Source organism: Mesoplodon densirostris, chromosome 17, assembly GCF_025265405.1.
Source record: "Mesoplodon densirostris isolate mMesDen1 chromosome 17, mMesDen1 primary haplotype, whole genome shotgun sequence".
NCBI classification, from domain to species: Eukaryota; Metazoa; Chordata; class Mammalia; order Artiodactyla; family Ziphiidae; genus Mesoplodon; species Mesoplodon densirostris.
In genome coordinates this window covers 6,985,128-7,003,118 of record NC_082677.1, presented here as the reverse complement: position 1 = coordinate 7,003,118, position 17,991 = coordinate 6,985,128, and the positions used below count along the sequence as shown (strand labels likewise).

General features: G+C 37.3%; 1 protein-coding gene across 4 annotated transcripts in view; it reads left to right on the top strand.

Moving 5' to 3' along the window:
• Window positions 1-17,991, top strand: part of KATNAL1 (katanin catalytic subunit A1 like 1) — a 65,088-nt gene that overhangs the window by 16,397 nt on the left and 30,700 nt on the right. For all 4 annotated transcript variants that reach the window (XM_060080184.1, XM_060080185.1, XM_060080183.1 and 1 more), the window contains exon 4: window positions 13,142-13,310. In XM_060080184.1, the coding sequence (XP_059936167.1) occupies window positions 13,142-13,310 (169 nt within the window). The remainder of the gene's footprint in view (window positions 1-13,141; window positions 13,311-17,991) is intronic.

Below are 17,991 nucleotides of genomic sequence, written 5' to 3'. Positions count from 1 at the left end.
TGTAAGTTTAGGGTTAAAAGTTATGGGAGGTTAAAATTGTATAATTTTTTCCTTTTATAATTTTGTTTCTTCTACAGGTCGTATAAAACAAAAGTAATAAAATTTCCACCTAGAGATAGTGAAAAGTGGATATAGTCCTTAGGTATTCTTGGTGTAATGGGAAGACAATTGACTGGAGCCCACGAGATCTGAGTTTGAATTCTACTTCTGACACCTCTTTGCTTTATGACCTTGTGCAAGTTATTTAACCTCTAAACATTAGCTTCACTGTCTGTAAAATGGGGATGTCTACCTCATGGAATTAATTAAGAAAATTTAATGTTTAGGACAGTAACTGGCATGTAATAAGTGAATCATCAACTCTGAAATAAAAGACTACAGCATTCTTTCAGATAAATAGTAAGAGACTAACAGAATTTAAAAAATGACATAGCCTCATTTGTAAAATTCCTTAAGGAATTTTTTTCCTTCCTGTACATTCTATATAAATCCTTAGTTTTCTGAATCATTTTGAATAACTCTGGCAGAGAGAATATGGATTTTTAAATGTCCAAGTCTCATGAAGTGGGCAATCATTTTTAGGAAGAGCGTGATAACTAGTTATCTGTCAATTTATGTTTTACAAGCACTATCTTATTTAAACCTACAGTGATCCTCTGAAGTAGCTACTTGTATTGTGTACCCATATTACTATTGCTGATCTATTGTTATGAATAAATCGTATGAAGCTGAGGAAATTGAAGCTTACAAAGTTTGTTATTTTCCCAAAGTCATCTGAACAAGAAGGTGGCAGAGCCAGGATTTGAACCCAGATCTCCTCAACTTCAGGAGTCTTATTTATACCCACTCTGCCATGTTACTTGGCTACACATACTTGGTGGTATCTATGGGTCTATTTTGATATTTATCTATATATCCTAATATATAATATATAGTTCTGTTAACCACTTGATTAAATTCTCACTAGAGGTGGTAGGAGAATAAAGAAGCTGAAAATGCTTGATGAAATAAATAATGTAATTAAAAACATTTCTCTTTGAGAATACCACCCTGAAATTGCAGCGTAGGCCAGTCGGAAAGTGTAATTTACCTTGTTTTGTACAAAATGTTTCCGGGACGCATCTGTTGGGTTTATTGTTAGCCACTAATTTGGTAGCCCTGCTTGTGGGTCTGCCTTTTCACCTCATGGACTTTAACACAAAACTTCTCCTCTCTCCCTGTTACGGCACAGTGAGGTAGTGTCCATTACCACTGGTGGTTTTCCGTGGTGGTTTGCCACGTTGTTCGAAGTTATACCTTATATGTCATGTGTCCTCTGGGTTTAATCATGATCCTGTTTACCAGCAGCTGCTTGGATATATCAGAACAACCTTTTAAAGTGAATTAGATTTATTGCCTTAAGTATGAGGAAATTGAGCTACAAAAGTAGGATTATAATGGGAGGTTCTGGCAGTATGAGAATTAAACTCCAAAGAGATGAAGCCTCCAGATCATTCTTAGTGTCCTAAGTTAAAAGGTATCTTGTATTAATTAAATTATTTTATAATATTTTCCATGTAAGTTTATTAACCACATTCTCTTTAATGAGGCCATTTAAAAATGATCTCTCCTGGTGAGACCTGAGGCCATGAAACTAAGATTTTCTGTATTGGAACAGTATTTGACATAGATTATATTCAATAAAGTATTCTTTATTCAACTTAAAAAATAAATGTGTTAGGTCTTTTAAAGTTACATCTTTTGGGAGATAAGGCAGTAGCAACAGGATACACAAGCCTGAAAATAATCATTTGGCTTATTCCATACAGGTTGAAAAAGAGAACTCTGATAGGCTCTCTAACGTTATTTCATCTGGAGCCAAGGGAAATGGCATAGAGTGTTTCTGTATACAGATAGATAGGATGATTGATTTTTATCAAATTTGTGCTATTCTGTAGCATTCCAGCAAGGAGGAAATTCTTGTTGACTTGGTATTAAAATTGTTGCTTTATGTTTTCTTTGGGTACCCTAATAGATTAAGTAACTGCTTGCATATTAAATCCCAGTTTGCACTGGAAAAAGATCAGTTAAGGTCAAGGTCAAGTACCGATAGATAGTAAACTGCCATCTCATCCTTACTGGTATCTCACCCAGGCTCTGGGAAATTTTCCCGGGATTGGGAGGTAGGAGAGCAAGCTTTTGTATCAGTTCCACCACTAATTGAGTGGTCCTCCAAGTTAATTTCACTTCTCTGTGCCTCACTTTTCACCTCTGTAAAATGTACATCATGATGAGATTGTTTTGTAAAATTGTTTTAAAGTCTTAGGAAGAAAAACACTATTATTGCCCTATCCAACGTATATTTTATGAGCATTCATCATATACTCAACTTTATTTTTGGCCGTGTGGAAAGTATAAAGGTAATAAAAGAAAACCCAGCACAGACCTTGGCCTCAAGAAACCATCAGAAAAATAATCCAGACATTCTGGAAAGCTTAACCTAGGATGCTGGCACCTATTGTATACCAAATACTATGCTGGGTGCCAGTACTATGGTGGGGATATGGTGGGATGCAGAAACAGACACAGTCCCTGCCTTCCTGAGCTTACAGTCTTGTAAAATGGGTATGAGAGCCATTACTGAGGTAGAATGGACTGGATTTGGTGATTAATGAGATAAGAGAATGAGAGAATTGGTGCAGGTAATTAAATATCTCGAGGAAGCTGTTGAATAGGAATTGGAAATGAGAACCAGAGTTTAAGAGAGATTGGGATTAGTAGTAGTTACTTAGGAATCCTCAGCAAGTATGGAATTTTAAGAAAGAACTTTTAAGGTCATTCTTCATATGGTAGAGTAGGTTATTGCTGAGTATGATTGGCAGGTTGAGATTATACTCATTTCTAAACACTCTGGAGTCATATTCTCTTCCAGAATTCTGTTTCTGGAGTGTGGGGTGGACTCTATATTTAGACTATGGGAAGAATTAGGTAGCAGCGCTGATTAACCATAATCATTGACCTTTATTGAGTCGTTTTTAACTGTGAACCAGGTACTATGCTAATAGACTCTCTACATGGTTTTTTTCTTGATCTTCACAACCACCCTCTAAAATAGGTACTATTAATATCATCCCTATTTTTTTTTAGAAGCTTAAAGATTCTAAGCAACTTTATCAAATGCTGCATGTAGATGAAGTAAGATAAGGATTGAGAATTGGATTGGATTTAGCAACATGGAGCTCACTGGCGACCATGATGAGTGGTTTTGGTGGCATGGTGGAGAATAACGGAGTGGGCTCAGAGAACGGGAAGAGAGGCATTGAAAACAGTGAACGCGTGCCGTTCTTTCAGCGAGTCTTGTTGAAAAGGGGAGCATGGAAATTGAGTGGTAGTTGGGGACATGGAATCAAAATTTGTTGCTGTTTCAGAGACTTTTGTATGCTGATAAGAATGCTGCAACAGAAAGGGGAAGATTGACGATGCCTGGGAGAAAGAGGTACTGCTGGAGCAATGTCCCTGAGTAGACAAGAGGAGGCACGATGCCGTGTACAGGTGGGGCGGGTGCAGGAAAGCTGATTCAGAGTCGCTGGAGGGGAGGCAGTTAGTTATAACGGCTGTGGACGCAGATGTGGAGGCCGATGTGGAGGTGAGCGCTTGTGGAAGTTCTCTCCTGATTATTTCAATGAGGGAAGAAAAGCAAGCAAGATCATCTGAGAGTGAGGGCAGGGTGCAGGTGTTTTCCAGGGTTTAAATTCTCACCTGAAGTGTCCCAAGAGGGGACGTCCGTTCCATTTGGCTATTTTGTTTCTTTTATGTAAATTTTCTAGGAAGCATTTGTCTTATTTTGCAGAACTCAGTAGTCATTCATTTGAAATCTTATTTTGGAATTCTAGGTATTTATTGCAATGAGTGCCTAAAAACTTGGTATTTCTATTGTTTTTTTTTTAATATATTACAGAAAAGACAGCTGAAAGATAGAAATTTTAATTCATTAGAGATAAACTAAGGAATGGGAACAAGATAGTGGTAAGTCAGAATGAAATCGTAACACATCTGTTTTGTTTTTCTTGAAAGCAGTCTTCGCCTTGCTGCCCTTGACCACTGTTTCCTCCCTTCTCCTTTCCTCTGGCAAACTGCCGTGGTGTGTACGCTCCCTGTTGCCTTTCACTGCTTCTCTTTCCTTAGTGAGTAGAAAGCCTGGATCTCTATTCATTGCAGTATGGGACTGACTTCTTGAAGACAGCTTCCTAATTTAAAATGGAATGCCAGATTCTCAAGTTAAGGTATTTCACTTTGGTAACAGTTGATAGTGTTTACCATCTTTCTTCTTTGGAATGCGCCTCTTCTTTTGGCTTCTGTTCACACTGTACTGTTCTTTTTTCCTTCCTCTTGTTTCTTTTTTTCTAACTGTGGCCCCTTCCTCTCTTCTCTCCTCCTCTTGTTCCCTAGTGCTGTCCCCCTGCTCGTTCTGTATTCGCTTCAGCTCCTTATATCCAGCCCCACTCTCTCTGTGCTTTGCAGATAACATTAGTGGTAGGAGGATTGTGCCTTCTGGTTTGCATGAGCAGACTAATTGTCGTTTGTAGATAACTTCTCTTTTCTCTCATTGTTTTATGATTTTATTTTTTGTCTTGGTGTTAAATGGTTTCACTACAGATGATCTGAATATGGATTTATTTTTATTTAACACTACTTAAGACTTGTGTTTCTTTCGTTTCAAATTCTTTTTTATGCTTTTAACCATTGTAAACATTCATTTTTATAGTTCATAACTGATAGTTCTATTATCAGAAGTTATTTGGAGCCTTATCTTTTTGGTTATTTCTGATGGCTCTTGTTTGTGGTAAAGTTGAGAATGTCCCTTCAAGGTTTGAGTCATTCTAATGTGTGGCTTGTTTAGGGGGATGTCACTCCTCAGAGGGTCTGTGTTGGGTTCAGCCAGGTGCCTTCAGGATGTCACCCGCCTGGACCACATTTAGGTAAATTTCTTCACTTAACGGAGTGTAAAACTAAATCCCAAACCACAGGAGTGCAGGCCCTGGTTACTGTTTCTAGGGGAGACTTGTACCTTACTCCACACACATAGAACATAGGCTCAGATGGACAGACGTACTTGTTTCTTCCATGTGCGTGTTTAAAGTCTGCCCTTTGAGCGTCCTGGCTTCACTTGCCAGTCTCAGTTCAGCTTTGACATTTGTAGGCCTCAGGCCTTGTCTCAGGCCTCACTTTGTGCTCAGTAAATCTCAAGCCCTTAGGTGGCTGAGACCTGGAAACCCTCGAGGACTGCCATGCTGTCAGCTGTATTTTATTTATATTTTGGCTGTTAGGTACTTCTCTTATCTTCTGGTAAGATCACCTATGTATAAACAGGATATTTGTTACATTTTATCCAGAATTTTTTTTTAATGTTACAGAAAAGAAAACTGAAAGATAGAAAATTCAATTCATTAGAGATAAACTGTATCTATATATTTATCATAAGTTCTTGAGGGTCTTATGCTCGAGTTTGTTGTTTTTGAGGACTTTTATTTATAGTTTAGTTGGGAACTCTTCTTCAGCAAGGCTTTAGTTGCAGGATTTATATGTGGATAGAAAGGGATGTCCAATATAATACATAAAATATGTATACATTTTTAGCTAAACTATAAGCTTCTTGAATGCATGGACTATATCATATTTTTTTGTATTCCAGTGTTTTGAAAATCAGTAGAATATTTTCAGAACTTGACTATAAACGAGACAGAGAACTATGAGATATTTAAAGTTCAACTGATAGTATTTTAATACAATCTGTAAAAGTTGTGTAGTCCCTATACTCTGAAAGAATGCCATTGTCCATCTAGTTTTAAGGTCTTTAGAGTTAGACATAAGATAAACTAAATATTTTAAGTTTTTCAAGTTCAGAGGTCTTTAGAGTTAAATGGAAAAGGCAAGGGCCTATCTTTAGATCCAAAGAAGAGCAAGGTAAAAGTAAATAATCAACCTGCCTGGGAGTAGTGGCATTCTGCCATTAGATGAAATAATTAGTAATGTTATCATCCCCTTCCCCTACCTTAGAAGTGATAGAATGACTGGCTTAGCAACTTTAAATAAGGATTAGTATGTCCCATCAGAGTCTCTGACAAGAATCTCGCCCCTGTTCTTGCTGAAATACCTAGTTGTGGGTAGCATCAAAATGCTAAGAGGGCAGCCCCCGTGATACTAAATGGGACTGTATAATATTTGGTGTGAGAAGTATGTCTGCAGCTCCAGATCTCATACCCACTGAAATTTTTGGCTAAATATTACCTTGGTTAACTTGGTTAATTGTCTTCTGTAGTGGGTAAGCATCTTTCAACTCCAGTGACATTTAGAATTAAGAGTAGAAATGTCTAAGAGACTCAAAACTGTAATAGTAGTATTTTTTGTTAAGGGATATGTACATATTTATTGATTATTTTTATGTACTTGTAATTTAAGACAATACGGCTAATGAGGGTGATAAGCATGCAATTCCAATTTTAAGTGTATTATGGAATAATTTAGATCTGTGATTTTACATGAAAATTTATGTTAAGTACTTTTGGGGAACATTTAGGAGAAATTAGGCTTACCTCATTTATAAGTTTAACTTACTAAGTTTATGAAAGTATTTATATGTAAGTTATGCTGTGTTAAGTAAGACAATTGAAGAACTAAGAAGGAAACAAAATATATGACATTTATAAACGAATGTTAAAAATTTTAGTGGCATTAGCCAGGTTTGTAAATGGCATCAAACATTATTCAAAAGCCTCTTAAAAGTGACTTCTAAAATCTGCTACTCTTGTACATAGAAAAAGATTTGTAAGTGAATCTAAAAGCTTTAAGGACTAACTGAATTTTTGCAGTTTTAACTTTAATAAATTGAATATTTAAAAAATCAAAGTAAACGTTTGAAGAGATTTTTTGCACAAAAAGTACCCTTGAGGATATAAAACAACTCGTATCAGCATGGCTTATAGTACTCCATGTGTTTCTGAGTGTGATTGATTTGTTTGTTAGATAGTGAGGGAAGACTTAACCCAGTATACGAAAAGCCTTTTCTATTACGTAGCGTAGTATCTTGCATTCATCAAAAGTTCAGGTATTTGTTGAAAAATTAATATTTTGAACAGACTCTGGAATATATCATACTAAAATATTTGTTTATAATTTTCTGATAGCAAATAATTAAAACTTCTAAAGTTCTTTTTAGAACTGGGACTTCTTTTTTTTTTTAATTTTTTTTTTTTTTGCGGTACGCGGGCCTCTCACTGCCGTGGCCTCTCCCGTTGCGGAGCACAGGCTCCGGACACACAGGCTCCGCGGCCATGGCTCGCGAGCCCAGCCGCTCCGCGGCATGTGGGATCCTCCGGGATCGGGGCACGAACCCGCGTCCCCTGCATCGGCAGGCGGACTCTCAACCACTGCGCCACCAGGGAGGCCCAGAACTGGGACTTCTTAAAGGTTAGATTCTATGGAGTCACTTGATTTATGAAGAGGCACCACTGCAGTTCAGTAGGGAAAGGTGGGTCTTGTCAGTAAATGCTTCCGGGTTAATTGAATGTCCATGTGGTGAGGAAAATCCTGACCCCTTACCTCACATCATATAGAAAAACTAATTTGAAATAGATCACCACCTAAAATGTAAAACGGTAAAAAAATAAAACTTCCGGAAGAAAACATGGAAGGCATATTACCATCTTCTTGGGATAGCAAAGATTTATTAAACTGGACAATAAGGCGTTAAAGATAAAAGATCAGTAAATCAGAATTCTAAAATTATGAACTTCTTTTCATCAAGAGATACGCCATTAAGACAAGCCATATACTGGTAGAAAGGCAGTAAAAAAAAGGAAAGCCATATACTGGTAGAAGATGTTTGCAATGCATATGTATGACAAAGGACTTGTATCCAGAATATATAAAGAACAACAATCAATAAATCAATAAGAAAAAGTCAGGCAACCCAGTTGAAAAAAAATGGACTAAAGACTGGAACAGATACTATACAAAAGAAGATATTCCCATGGCTAATAAGCATCTTGTTGAAAAGGTGTTTAACATCTGTAGCCATTCAAGAAAGGCAAGGTAGAACCACAGTGAGACACCATTACACGCCCCCCCCCCCCAGAATGACTAGGGTGGGACAACTGGCACTCTCGTACATGGCTGATGGGAGTGTAGAATGGCATCACTACTCTGGAATACCATTGGCTATATTTACTAAAGCTAATCTTACATACACTTTATGATGCAGCTATTCTGCTCCTGGGTACAGATCCCAAAGAAATGAATGCTTCTGTTTACGATGAGCATAATTCCCATATTCATAGAGGCTTTAATAATAAACCTCAAACGGAAAACAGCTCAGGTGTCCATTCACAGAATTGATAAGTTGTATATTTATGCAATAGAATACTCCAGAGCAGTGAAGAAAGATAAACGGCTATATACAGGAACATGGATGAATTTCACAGGTAATGTTGAAAGAGTATGTACTATAGGATTCCATTTTGTGAAACTAGAACAGGCAACTCTAATCTATGATAGGAAGGTCAAAATAGTGGTTACCTTTACCAGCTGATATTTGCTAACAGGGGCCGTGAAAAAAACTTTCTGGGGTATTGGGAAATGCTCTTTGTTCTACAGGTGGTTATACAGTACCAAAATTTATTGAGTTGTATACCTAATATATGTACATTTTACTGAATATATGGTATACCTCAATGAAAAATAGATTTAAAAAATTCTGTTAAGTATTAATCATCCCCATTTACAGAGGAAGAGTATGAGGTTTGTAGATGTTAAGTGATACACTCATATAATCAGTAATTGGTGGACCTGGGAGTAGGAAGGCACCCAGGGTTTAGGATTCTAAATCTAATGCTAACTCCAGATCACCATGCTGTTTCTCTGTGAAGGGAGGAATAGTGTTTGCAACGTTTTTATGTCAACAGCCAGTATAGTTCCTGTCCTTATTAGATAAACATATATTTTCTGATTTGAAAAAATAGCAGTCATATATTTGATGAGAGTGGACATTAAAATTCTTAATTATTAATTTCAAATAACAAGTCCTCTAATTTCTGTTTAAGCTTTGTTTTCTTGCCTCCTGATTTCTTACCAAACAATTTCTCTTGGACTCAAAAGTCTCATATATTGACTCCAAGTCCTTATAGTAAAACTATCAGTATGAACTACTTGGAACTCGTGTTTTTTTCCATTAGCTATAGAGAGGTATGTATTTTCCTGTTTAATTCATATAGATTAATGTCATAACAAAGTAAGATTATTTTCCTTCCTTTTCCAGAAGTTTCAGTAATTTGATTTATGTTCTTGGGCATATATGGGACCTGTTCCAAATTTCTTATTCTTATACTAGAATTCTAACAATGTATGAACAAACAGATATAACCAAAGAATTTAGAATAATCATGAAACAGAAAGCTGGAAGAAATAGAAAGAGCTGAATAGATGGGAATCTTAAGAAGGTGCTTGTATAGCAATTGGAGAAAATTGTGATAGTATCTTTGACCCTGTTTCTAAATATGGTGTGGAATGAAGGCATGTTCAGAAGAGGTCTCTTTCCCTTTGACTTCTGGAATCCTGGATGAGTGGTGCTGTCTGACAGACAGTTCTATTTCTGTTGCCCAATCTTTTATGGAGATCTGCCAGGCAGTAATACAGCAGGTTCAACTGAGGGTGTGTACTCTGAGCCCACATCTCCACCACATGTGTGTTTCTAGAACATGCCAACAACTTTGTAGCAACCCTATAATTTCATTTTTTTAGGCGCTCAAATAATTTAATTAGTGGTGTTGTTATATCATCATATTTAAAGTTTATTAACTACCAAGTAAATAATATGAATAATAAAATTTATGTAAGGAATAAGGAGTTATAATACAGTAGGATCTATGTACCCACCATGGAGTTTAAGATAAAGAACATTAGCGTTACCTTGAAGGCCCCCTGTGAGCTCCTCTGCGTCCTGTTCCTTTCCCTCCTCTTTCAGAGTTAGCCACTGTCCTGGATTTGAGGTTTATCATTCCTTTGCCTGTCTTTCTACTTTTAGCACATACATTTTAATCTCCACACAGTATCCTGTTTTGCTTAGAATCATGCTGTATGTGTTCTTTGAACTTACTTTTTCACTCAGCATTGTGGTCCTGAGATTGATCTATTATTACTGCATGTGGCTGTAATTCATGTTCACGTGAATATAGTATCCCATTATGTGAATGTATAATAATTTATGCATCTATTCTGATACTGGACCTTTGGGTTGTTTCCAGGTGTTTACTATTACAAGCAGTGCTGTAAGAACATGTACATATAATATTGATATTTAATATTGCTTAGAAAGGGAGTATTGGCTTTTGGAGGAAGTCAGGCTTATTTGCATATGATAGGGTAAGGCACCTTTCTTCCCATTCCTGCGGGGAAATATCCTCCAGTAGGAGAACTGAGCTCAGTGTAGACATGCTACTCTTTTATCTGCAGATCTCCAGTTATTCTCTATATTTGAAATGCTGTAAGCTAGCAGGGTGTCTGCCTGTGTTTGACCATTGGGGCAGAGGCTGACGATGCTGTGCAACCCTACTCATAAAGTCTCTTTTTAAAAAGAGACCAGTAAAAGAAGCCCTGAGACTTATTTTTTACAGCCTGGAAGCTGTCACTGAGTCCTTAAATTGAAGCCTGCCATTGGGCAGTGATGCCCTACATGGAAAGAAGTACAGAACAGAGCCAAGGATGTCCTTTGGGAAGCTGACAGAGTCTGTTTCGAATGTAATATCACACTGCAGTGCGACGGCACCGAAGACCTGCAAAGCACAGGCACACTTTCTGTGAGACATGGGACTTGCCACAAATGCCACATCTGGCCTCCTGAGCAGTTTCATCCAGACCGTTTATGAGCCCGTCAGAATATCGAGTGGCAGGACAAGGTCAGCAGCAGCAAACGCTCGGAGTGCAGCCTGTGTACGAGCTTTGACGTAATTCTCGCAGCACAGCTTTACTGAACTGGGTGTGTGTGCAGAACAGACTACAAGCAGGACTCCTCAGTGACCACTAACTAGCCAGCTGAGGCGGGAAAGCACAAGCTGAGGAGGCAGAAGAAACGCTTCTAGAGTCCCTGCAATTCACCCCTCCTCAGCGAGGCCACCGAGCAGCCTGGCAGCGCAGCTGTGAAGGATGGGCCTGCTGTTTGTGAGCCAAAGCTTCGGGCTGGCTGTGCCTCCAGAAAGCAGGACCACAAACAAGGACAGACTATTTAAATAGCAGGCGCAGCTGCTAACAGAAGGGCAAACTTGACGTGTGTTCTGTGTGCAAGAGATTGTCAGTCGCTTTTTATTGTCTTTGGCCAGGAATCCGATTCAGGAAGGACATTATACATACACAGATATGTATGTATATATATAACAGTAAAGTTCTATGACTTTACATCTCTTCATCAAAACAGAAATTCATTCAAAAAACAATGGTTGCAATGAAATACTAGGAATAGAGCAACATAATGTTTTTAGTTTTTTATTCTTTACCAGTTTCATTACATTTTTACCTTATTGACAGAATACTTAAAAGACTAATAATGCGCTAGAACCAAAAACATAATAATACCTTTAAATTTGAGAATGCCTTATAACTATTTCACTATACACGATTTTCAAGTTCCTTTCCTGTGGATTTTTTCCCCACAAGATTGCTTATTCATCTTTGTCTCCTCCTAGGGCCTAGCACAGTAGAGGATATATACCTCCTAACAGGTGCGGGTGTTCAGTAAATAACTGTTTAACTGGATTGGACTCCAAGGATTCAGATGTCAGTGTACGGTAACCTAGTAGAAAGACATACACTTTTCACCAGCCTCTCTCATCCTCAGCACTTTCATGTAGTAGTCTAATTCCAGTAGCCTGAAGATGCTGCAATATGTAAACTATTTTTTACCTTGAGTTTTCAACCTTCCTGGCTTTTCATCCATTTTCCTGTTTTGCTGAGTTCATTGAGTTATACACATGTGAGACCTTTTCTGGTACCAGGAAGAGAAACTCCGTGATGAGTTAGATGAATTAAAAGCATGAAGCTGGAAAAGGGATAAGAATAGATTTTGGCACTTGGGTGGAAAAGGAACACACATATGGGATGTGAAGGGCTGCAAATACAGGCAGAGCTGTAAAGAGAGTAAAGGTAGGAAAACAGAGACAGAGACAGTTCAGGGAGGAAGCACTAAGAGATTAGACACAAAGTGATGGAGTTTCCCCCAATACCCAGAGAGAGGCAAATAAATACTGTTCTGAGAAACCCCATAATTTCACTATTTGAAGAAGACACGTTTCACATTACATGAGACAAAATATGCCACTTTGTAAGCATAGTTATATGTATGTATTTATCAAAATTCTTTTTTAAAACTGCTGTATAATTGACATATATTACATTAGTTTCAGGTGTACCACATAATGATTCAATATTTGTGTATATTGCGAAATGATCACCACCATAAATAGAATTAACATCCTTTGCCACATATAGTTATCAAAATTCTTGATTCACATTTGGGGGCCTGTATAATTTGAATGATCCTGTGATTTTTGACATGCTCAAAGCATGAGTAATATTTTTACACATAAACTTTGCACATAAATTAAGAAGATTTCATTAAGCCCTGCTGTTTGTAATTTGATGAATGAAATGGTTTTTCCAACATGGAAGCAGAGAAAATCATTTTGGTTGTAAAGGATAAACTAGTAAGCTATGCAAATAAATACATTTTGAATCCTTGTCCTTTCAGCTTTTAATAATTTTTTTAAGTTACTTATTTGGCTTAGGACAGTAATGAATAAAGGAATTGATTTTCTGTTACACTATTAAGATTATTAGATGGGAATAGTCTGTATTGCCCTCTATTGGTGAATGTTATTTTTGACAAAATAATTGCTGCTGTATGTGTCATTTATATGTATTTAGTGTTTGTATCAACCAGTATACTTTACAGAAAAGCACTTTAAAAACTGACCTAATAGTTGTGGCCATGAATTGGCAAAAGGGGGAAAAATTGACCTTGTGGGCTTATTGATTTAATAGTTTTATTGACTAAGGTAGTATTGAAATACTTTTGCCTTCGATTAATTTTAATTTTATATATTTATTTTTTTGTCAGAGCTCCACCTCAGATAAGGCGTCCCAATCGAGAAGTAAGACCTCTGAGGAAAGAAATGCCAGGAGGAGGAGCCCGGGGACCTGTAGGCCGAGCACATGCTATATCAAAGAGCGAAAAACCCTCTACAAGTAGGGACAAGGATTGTAGAGCAAGAGGGAGAGATGACAAGGCAAGACTACCTCTTTGTAACCCACTCACTTTAAGCCCGTGACGTTTGTTGCTTTTCAGAGGACCCTGGTTTTGACATGGAAGAGATTTTTTTAAAAACTTTGAATCAAAAACCTATGCAGTCTTTGCATTTTGACGGCCATTCTGCACTGTCAGTAACCTCAGAGGTGTATATATTTCTTAATACACACACACAGAAATCTTAAGTAAAATGGAGCTTTTTATTTTTTGAATTTCAAAATTGTATTAAATATCATCACAATTCTGATAATTAAAGATAAAAAATGACAAAATTAAATAGGAAATAATTTTGAATCTTACATAGTAGTCCACGTTTACTTAGAGGAGGACGAGGAGGTAGTTTGATTTTTTTTTCCCACCCCCCTGCGGCTTTCCCCCTTGGTGTCCATACGTTTGTTCTCTACATCTGTGTCTCAACGTCTGCCCTGCAAACCGGTTCATCTGTACCATTTTTCTAGGTTCCACGTACATGCGTTAATATATGATATTTGTTTTTCTCTTTCTGACTTACTTCACTCTGTGTGACAGTCTCTAGGTCCATCCATGTCTCAACAAATGACCTAATTTCATTCCTTTTTATGGCTGAGTAATATTCCATTGTATATATGTGCCACATCTTCTTTATCCATTCCTCTGTCGATGGGCATTTAGGTTGCTTCCATGACCTGGCTATTGTAAATTGTGCTACAATGAACATTGGGGTGCATGACTCTTTTTGAATTATGGTTTTCTCTGGGTATATGCCCAGTAGTGGGATTGCTTGATCATATGATAATTCTATTTTTAGTTTTTTAAGGAGCCTCCATACTGTTCTCCATAGTGGCTGTATCAATTTACATTCCCACCAACAGTGCAAGAGGGTTCCCTTTTCTCCACACCCTCTCCAGCATTTGTTGTTTGTAGATTTTCTGATGATGCCCATTCTAACTGGTGTGAGGTGATACCTCATTGTAGTTTTGATTTGCATTTCTCTAATAATTAGTGATGTTGAGCAGCTTTTCATGTGCTTCTTGGCCATCTGTATGTCTTCTTTGGAGACATGTCTATTTAGGTCTTCTGCCCATTTTTTGATTGGGTTGTTTGTTTCTTTAATATTGAGCTACATGAGCTGTTTATATATTTTGGAGATTAATCCTTTGTCCGTTGATGCGTTTGCAAATATTTTCTCCCAATCTGAGGGTTGTCTTTTCGTCTTGTTTATGGTTTCCTTTGCTGTGCAAAAGCTTTTAAGTTTCATTAGGTCCCATTTGTTTATTTTTGTTTTTATTTCCATTACTCTAGGAGGTGGATCAAAAAAGATCTTGCTGTGATTTATGTCAAAGAGTGTTTTCCTCTAAGAGTTTTATAGTGTCTGATCGTACATTTAGGTCGCTAATCCATTTTGAGTTTATTTTTGTGTATGGCACTAGGGAGCATTCTGATTTCATTCTTTTACATGTAGCTGTCCAGTTTTCCCAGCACCACATATTGAAGAGACTGTCTTTTCTCCATTGTATATCTTTGCCTCCTTTGTCATGGATTAGTTGACCATAGGTGCGTGGGTTTATCTCTGGGCTTTCTATCTTGTTCCATTGATCTGTGTTTCTGATTTTGTGCCAGTACCATATTGTCTTGATTACTGCAGCTTTGTAATATAGTCTGAAGTCAGGGAGTCTGATTCCTCCAGCTCCGTTTTTTCCCCTCAAGACTGCTTTGGCCATTCGGGGTCTTTTGTTTCTCCATACAAATTTTGAGATGATTTGTTCTAGTTCCATAAAAAATGCCCTTGGTAATTTGATAGGGATTGCACTGAATCTGTAGATTGCTTTGGGTACTATAGTCATTTTCACAATATTGATTTTTCCAATCCAAGAACATGGTATATCTCTCCATCTGTTGGTATCATCTTTAATTTTTTTCATCAGTGTCTTACAGTTTTCTGCATACAGGTCTTTTGTGTCCGTAGGTAGGTTTATTCCTAGGTATTTTATTCTTTTTGTTGCAGTGGTAAGTGGGAGTGTTTCCATAATTTCTCTTTCAGATTTTTCATCATTAGTGTATAGGAATGCAAGAGATTTCTGTGCATTAATTTTGTATCCTGCAACTTTACCAAATTCATTGATTAGCTCTAGTAGTTCTCTGGTGGCATTTTTAGGGTTCTCTATGTATAGTGTCATGTAATATGCAAACATTGACAGTTTTACTTCTTCTTTTCCAATGTGTATTTCTTTTTCTTCTCTGATTGCTGTGGCTAGGACTTCCAAAACTATGTTGCATAATAGTGGTGAGAGTGGACATCCTTGTCTCGTTCCTGATCTTAGAGGAAATGCTTTCAGTTTTTCATCATTGAGAATGATGTTGGCTGTGGGTTTGTCATATTTGGCCTTTATTATGTTGAAGTAGTTTCCTTCTTTACCCACTTTCTGGAGAGTTTTTATCATGAACGGATGTTGAATTTTGTCAAAAGCTTTTTCTGTATCTATTGAGGTGATCATATGGTTTTTATTCTTCAATTTGTTAATATGGTATATCACATTGATTGATTTGTGTATATTGAAGAATCCTTGCATCCCTGGGATAAATCCCACTTGATCGTGGTGTATGATCCTTTTAATTTGTTGTTGGATTCTGTTTGCTAGTATTTTGTTGAGGATTCGTGCATCTATATTCATCAGTGATATTGGTCTGTAATTTTCTTTTTTTGTAGTATCTTTGTCTGGTTTTGGTATCAGGGTGATGGTGGCCTCATAGAATGAGTTTGGAGTGTTCCTTCCTCTGAAATTTTTTGGAAGAGTATGAGAAGGATAGGTGTTAGCTCTTCTTTAAATGTTTGATAGAATTCACCTGTGAAGCCATCTGGTCCTGGACTTTTGTTTGTTGGAAGATTTTTTTTTTTTTTTTTTGCCGTATGCGGGCCTCTCACTGTTGTGGCCTCTCCCATTGCGGAGCACAGGCTCCAGACGCACAGGCTCAGTGGCCATGGCTCATGGGCCCAGCGCTCTGCAGCATGTGGGATCTTCCCGGACTGGAGCATGAACCCGTGTCCCCCGCATCGGCAGGCGGACTCTCAACCACTGCGCCACCAGGGAAGCCCTGTTGGAAGATTTTTAATCACAGTTTCAATTTCATTACTTGTGATTGGTCTGTTCATATTTTCTGTTTTTTCCTGGTTCTGTCTTGGAAGGTTATACCTTTCTAAGAATTTGTCCATTTCTTCCAGGTTGTCCATTTTATTGGCATAGAGTTGCTTGTAGTAGTCTCTTAGGATGCTTTGTATTTCTGCAGTGTCTGTTGTAACTTCTCCTTTTTCATTTCTAATTTTATTGATTTGAGTCCTCTCCCTCTTTTTCTTGATGAGTCTGGCTAATGGTTTATCAATTTTGTTTATCTTCTCAAAGAACCAGCTTTTAGTATTATTGATCTTTGCTTTTGTTTTCTTTGTGTCTATTCATTTATTTCTGCTCTGATCTTTATGATTTCTTTCCTTCTGCTAACTTTGGGTTTTGTTTGTTCTTCTTTCCCTAGTTCCTTTAGGTGTAAGTTTAGATTGTTTGAGATTTTTCTTGTTTCTTGAGGTAGGCTTGTATGACTGTAAACTTCCCTCTTAGAACTGCTTTTGCTGCATCTCATAGGTTTTGGATCATCGTGTTTTCATTGTCATTTGTCTCTAGGTATTTTTTGATTTCCTCTTTGATTTCTTCAGTGATCTGTTGGTTATTTAATAATGTATTGTTTAGCCTCCATGTGTATGTGTTTTTTATATTTTTTTCCCTGTAATTCATTTCTAATCTCATAGTGTTGTGGTCAGAAAAGATGCTTTATGTGATTTCAGTTTTCTTAAATTTACTGAGGCTTGATTTGTGACCCAGGATGTGATCTGTCCTGGAGAGTGTTCCATGTGCACTTGAGAAGGAAGTATAATCTGCTGTTTTTGGATGGAATGTCCTATAAGTATCAATTAAATCTATCTGGTCTATTGTGTCATTTAAAGCTTCTGTTTCCTTATTTATTTTCATTTTGGATGATCTGTCCATTGGTGTAAGTGAGATGTTAAAGTCCCCCACTATTATTGTGTTACTGTTGATTTCCTCTTTAATAGCTGTTAGCAGTTGCCTTATGTATTGAGATTCTCCTATGTTGGGTGCATACATATTTATAATTGTTATATCTTCTTCTTGGAATGATCCCTTGATCATTATGTAGTGTCCTTCCTTGTCTCTTGTAACATTATTTTAAAGTCTGTTTTATCTGATATGAATATTGCTACTCCAGCTTTCTTTAGATTTCTGTTTGCATGGAATATCTTTTTCCATCCCCTCACTTTCAGTCTGTATGTGTCCCTAGGTCTGAAGTGGGTCTCTTGTAGACAGCATATATATGGACCTTGTTTTTGTATCCATTCAGCAAGCCTGTGTCTTTTGGTTGGAGCATTTAATCCATTCACGTTTAAGGTAATTATCAATATGTATGTTCCTATGACCATTTTCTTAATTGTTTTGGGTTTGTTTTTTGGATCCTTTTCTTCTCTTGTGTTTCCCACTTAGAGAAGTTCCTTTAGCATTTGTTGTAGAGCTGGTTTGGTGGTGCTGAATTCTCTTAGCCTTTGCTTGTCTGTAAAGCTTTTGATTTCTCCATCGAATCTGAATGAGATTCTTGCCAGGTAGAGTAATCTTGGTTGTAGG